The 5,148-nt window shown below is 41.8% G+C and overlaps 1 protein-coding gene across 1 annotated transcript in view; it reads right to left on the bottom strand.

The window, feature by feature from the left end:
• Positions 1-5,148, bottom strand: part of LOC119428226 (SLIT-ROBO Rho GTPase-activating protein 1) — a 40,280-nt gene that overhangs the window by 22,447 nt on the left and 12,685 nt on the right. Inside the window, exons 3-4 of the mRNA XM_037695875.1 lie at positions 4,111-4,165; positions 3,920-4,027 (exon numbers count right to left, since the gene is read on the bottom strand). Of these exons, the coding sequence (XP_037551803.1) occupies positions 3,920-4,027; positions 4,111-4,165 (163 nt within the window). The remainder of the gene's footprint in view (positions 1-3,919; positions 4,028-4,110; positions 4,166-5,148) is intronic.

Here is a 5,148-nt window from a genome sequence, read left to right as displayed (position 1 = left end):
GATGGATGGATGGATGGATGGATGGATGGATGGATGGATGGATGGATCTTCTACTAGGTCACATGTGGGGGATGTGGTGCCCTTGGCCACCATCTTCAGCCACCTCAACCATTTGAGGAAATTATACTTTTGAGCAATATAAAAACTAGAAAACATAGTTTCCTCAAATTTCCAGTTCCCTCTTTTTGCTCCATGACGGGGAACAATAAACCCAACAAATCAAAGAAATTGATTATTGTTTTTTTTGTTTTTTTGTTTGTTGATAAGAATCAGAATCAGCTTTATTGTCATTGCACAGAGCACAATGAAATTATGATATTAAGGTACCGGTAAAAGATTTTGAGAGCTTTTAATGTTGAAACTATGATTTGAATCTCCTTTTCCACAACAAATTATAGTTTTTCCCTACTACTTAATTTTTGTCCATTTTTAAATGCATTTTCTAATCTAGAATTTTATTATTATTATTATTTTGGCTCCACGGTTACTTTCATCTTGACAATTTTGACCCACGTGAGAAACACTTCGGACACTGCTGATCTAAAGGATACCGTTTTTGGAGTTTATCTTTTCAAACCAGCTTCCTGTTGTGGCTCAACCTCATGAATATTTGATAAAGTGATATAAAAATAGTATAAAAGCTGCTTTAAGTAACGCACCTCAGTTTGTACGCAAGTACACCTGACAGGCCTCACATCTCTACATGTCCTGGTTTTTATTCGCCTTATTAAAGCCAGAGTTGATTTTAATGAGAAGTAAAGAGTGCGTTCCCCGGAGTCCTGCTGCGAACTTTAACAAATTAAACACAGGCACGTGCCTCTCTGCCGCCTCTAACCGTAGCTCGGTGCGTTCATTATTAATCTTGCTTCCAGCTCGTCTTTTATTCATGCGGACTAAAGTGCAGCGGCTGCCGGCAGGAAGACCTCCGTCACAGCCTCCCGTCTCCTCAGAAGACAGACGGAAGAAGAGACAGACGGCTGAGTGACCATGACAACGCCAACCGCCCCGTGGCCATGGCGACAGGCGCATCTGATCTATTCTCCGTGGGCGCGGCGGGAGTGGGATTCATCCATCCTGGGATTCCAGTCATTCAGCATAATGCAATATTGATGCAGACGAAGAATTCTTCCTCCAAAGTGCTCGGCTGGTCAACGCACGAGGCAGAGATTCAGCAGGAACTTCGGTTATGGATGGATCGGTTTGTTTGTGGTCAGATCCATTCATCAGGTTCGGGTCAGTTTGCTTCATGATCTCTAGTGTTTCTGATTGTGTTTAAAGATCCACATTCTCTTTTTAAAGAGGCTTTAATGTTTGAGCTCCAAGAAAAACATGACTCAGTACTTGGTGGTGAAAGCTTTGTTGGTTTTCACCAGGTTTGGACACAGGAAGTTCAATCTGAATCATTTCGAGTTCTTGGCTGCAGCTTGGCACCTCAAAGCTTCAGCTCTCTCCACTAATTTTTCTTCAGCCAGTATCTCCCTGGACTGTAACTAGTTGGCAAATTGCCTTCAAGCGGAAGCCTCCCAAATGTCTGGTGGTGGTGGAGATTCACAACTTCTTCACGAGAGTCATAGACATCTCAAAACCATCTTTTTTGTATCTTAACACCTGGATAGGAGCTCTCCTCTGACAGAAAACATCCATGGCCCCAAATGTCCATGCCTAAAGGCCACACTGATAAGTAATTTTAAAATAATATATGTAGGAGTGGCTGCTAATGTTGGAAGAGGTAGGCAGTCAAGTAATGGGTGTGGCTTTTTCCCCCTAGTTTCCCACAATTCTAAGTCCCCAACTAGTCTGCTACAATCATCAACCAGAGGGATATCTCAACACTTTTCTTGTAGCCCATAACAAGGTTTGCAAACATCTTCCTACTCTTTACAGAAACTTTCTACATTTTTGAGGTTTTTGGCTGTTGTGGAGACGGCCTCTCCATAGCCTTAATGCGCTTCCTTTGCTGCCTTGGTGGTCTATGTTGGGTCATTATCATGCTGGAAGACCCATCCATGACCCACCTTCAGTGTTCTGGCTGACAGACGAAGGTTCTTGTCCAAGATTTTATGGTCCATGGTCCTGACCATTGGGTCAACTTGTCCAATACCCTTAGCAGAAAAGCAGCCCAACCATGTTTCCACCTCATTGCTTGACTGTGGATGGAGTTTTTGGAGTTGATGCCAATGATCCTGACTTTGGTCTCTTAAACCAGAGAACCTTCTCTGAATCGTTTAGGAGGCAGGAGGACCTTCAGTCTATTACACCATTGTGTGTTCTCGGTGACTGAGGTCTTGGATCATTAACAAGCTCCTTCTGTGTAGACATGGGCTGATGTCTCACCCCATGAGACAAGATCCTACATGGAGCTCCAGACCAAGGGCAACAGATGGTCTTTTTGATATTTCTGAATAATGGCACCAACTGTTGTTTGCTCCTTACCAAGCACTGTGCTGGTCTGGTCTCTGGCGTCGTTTAACAGCTCTTTTGTCTTGCCCATGGAGACGAAGAGGTTGGAATGGAACAAACCGATTGTGTGGACAGATGCGCTTTGAATACGTCCTGATTAGAGATCAGGCGTGTCTACAGTTGGTTGGTTGTAATGTGTGCGCCACACGGGCAAAAACCCAAACTGTGGGCTGGGTTGTTGGGAGATCAAATACTGGTACTTTTTTCACTCCAAGTCAGGGGTGGGCCTGTCATGATAACAAATTATGCTGGGCGATTAATTGTCAAAAAAAATTGCGATAAACAATTATATTGTTTGAAATTGGACAATAATTAGTAAGTATTGTCACATTTAAGAAGAAATGTTTAATTTGTTTTGCGTGTTGTACATTTTTTTCAACCACTGGATGGCAGTATAAGACGGATGGATAGTGAGGGAGCGAGCAGCGCGTCTCTTTAAGAAGAATGAGAGGGAGGCCCCTTGACGTGACATGGGCTGTCTCTTTTCGGTTCTCAAAATGGCGGACGCTCGGTGTGGTTTGAGCTCTTCAGCATAACATTTTTCACACAAAGCTTTTAATGAAAAATCAGTAAACAAGTTCTCAGCAAGTGTCCTTTTAAAAGTGGAGTCGATCATCCTTTTGGAGCATGGACGACCCAAAAGGATGATCGAAGTTCTGAAAAATCATCCGTCAGTCGCTACAACAGGTTCATTGAAGGTTTGAAGGGACATTGATAAAGTTGATCAACTGTTATGTAGACGATACAACTTTATATTAATTGAAAAATGTCCAATTTCCCTCTACTGATTATGATATCAGCTGCAGTTTGTTATATTTAGCCAAGTTTTATGAATAATTATCCAAAAGTCTCCTTTTTGATAGGAGTCTGTGAAGGTTTGTGGTGCTTTGTACCATGAAGTGAAAATAAAAAAAAGATTTATTACAACCAAAAGTTTGTATTTTGCTTAATATTACTCATTTTGAGAATTTTTTTTTCATCTGTTTGGCTGTTTAACCTAAACATCATATAAAAAGTATTACCAACGAAGTTGCAGAAAGTCTGCATCGACCTCTTGAACCTGCTCGGCAAAATGATACCGCTCTTAAACTGCAGCTGTGGGCCGCACAAAATCACTCCAAGGGCCACAAATGGCCCTGGGGCCGCACTTTGGGCACCCCTGCTCTAAGTGTTTTAGTCTAGATTTTTAGCTGCTGCGTCTCTCCACTGAAATGAAACGACTATAAAAATTAGAGACGACCTTTCAAAGTCAAGAGAGGATTAAACCGTCATTGTTTATTTCATGGTAAAAATGAAAGATTAACCATTTGAGCCTAAATTCTCTCTTATTTCCTAATGTTGATGCATTTAACTTGATTTCTGGAGCAACAACAAACTGCAGCAGGTTAAAAGGGCGACGGTGAAGAAAGCTCAGAGCGTCTGTGAATTATTCTCCACGTGTAACGATGGAGGAGCTCACCCTCTTCAGCAGGCGAGCCGAGTCCTCGCTGATGTGCGTCAGGCGGCTGATGACGTTGTTCAGGTAGAGGTCGCTGAGCGTGGCGTGGTCCTTACTCTCCCTCCTCACCTGAAAAACAACGACATGCCTCGAGGAATTCAAAACTTTTCTGTATTTTGTTGTAAAGGCGTGCTGAGTGGAGCCCGACTGACCTGGTTTAACAGCAAGTACCAGCAGTTGACAGGAGAAAGAAGGTTCTGGTCTTTTCTGGAACAAAAACAGCGAGAAGTCCTTCAGATGATGCAGAAACAACAACAACAAATAACCTCCTGAACTACAGGGACGATTTAAATGAAACGGTCCACCCCTTTAGGAGTTGGCCGCCACAACCGACTGAACTTAGCAACACGGAAACGACTGTAAAGCAGTCGGTTTGAAATTATTTTTTCTTTCGGCTGCTCCCTTCTTCACAGCGAACTAGCTCACATGAAGACTTGGTGATTGTTTTTACTCCGGATGTCCTTCCTGCCACAACCACCGAGCTACCACAGTCCTCTGCGTGGAGCAGAGAGCTGATATCTAGGACGCCCGGGGAGCAGATGGGGGTTCAGGCCTTGCTCAAAGGCCCAAATGGGCAGGTGAAAATGCACTTTCACACCCACGTTTTGATGTTGTCTGTAAGGGGAGTTGAACCAGCGACCTTTCAGTCACAGGTCCACCTTCTCTACCCTCTGCGCCACCACTCCCCTGTTGGTTTAACAGATATCGCGCTAAAATCTGATGTGGTAGTAGCTGAGAGTCATTGCCTAAAGGTACTTAAAAGCCACGTTCCATTTTGTAAACGTATTTTAGATTATACATAAAATTATAATCGAGATTTGATCCCAAAGTCAAAAATGGTACAATTTCAAAATAAGATCATTGTAACTGGAAAACAAACAATAATTAAAAATTAAAAACTGGACGACTTTTAATTATCTGATACTGTTGGACACTTTTCTTTTGACTCCTGGATCAACTGTTCTTCAATATTTTTATTTTTATTTTCTTTAGTTTTGTTTACAGTCTAACTACTTCTGCAGATTTTGTGCTATTTTTGCCATAAATATCAAAAGATTCAGCTCATTCAGGAGAGGGCTGCTATAACGTTTGTTTTTTTCCAACTTTTATACTTTAAATATATATACTGTGTGTGTATCTATCTATATATATATATATATATATATATATATATATATATATATATATAT

Source organism: Nematolebias whitei, chromosome 22 (assembly GCF_014905685.2).
Source record: "Nematolebias whitei isolate Nwh7 chromosome 22, NemWhi1, whole genome shotgun sequence".
Taxonomy (NCBI): Eukaryota; Metazoa; Chordata; class Actinopteri; order Cyprinodontiformes; family Rivulidae; genus Nematolebias; species Nematolebias whitei.
The sequence above is the reverse complement of the archived record's forward strand: the minus strand, read 5'-3'. Positions and strand labels throughout refer to the sequence as shown.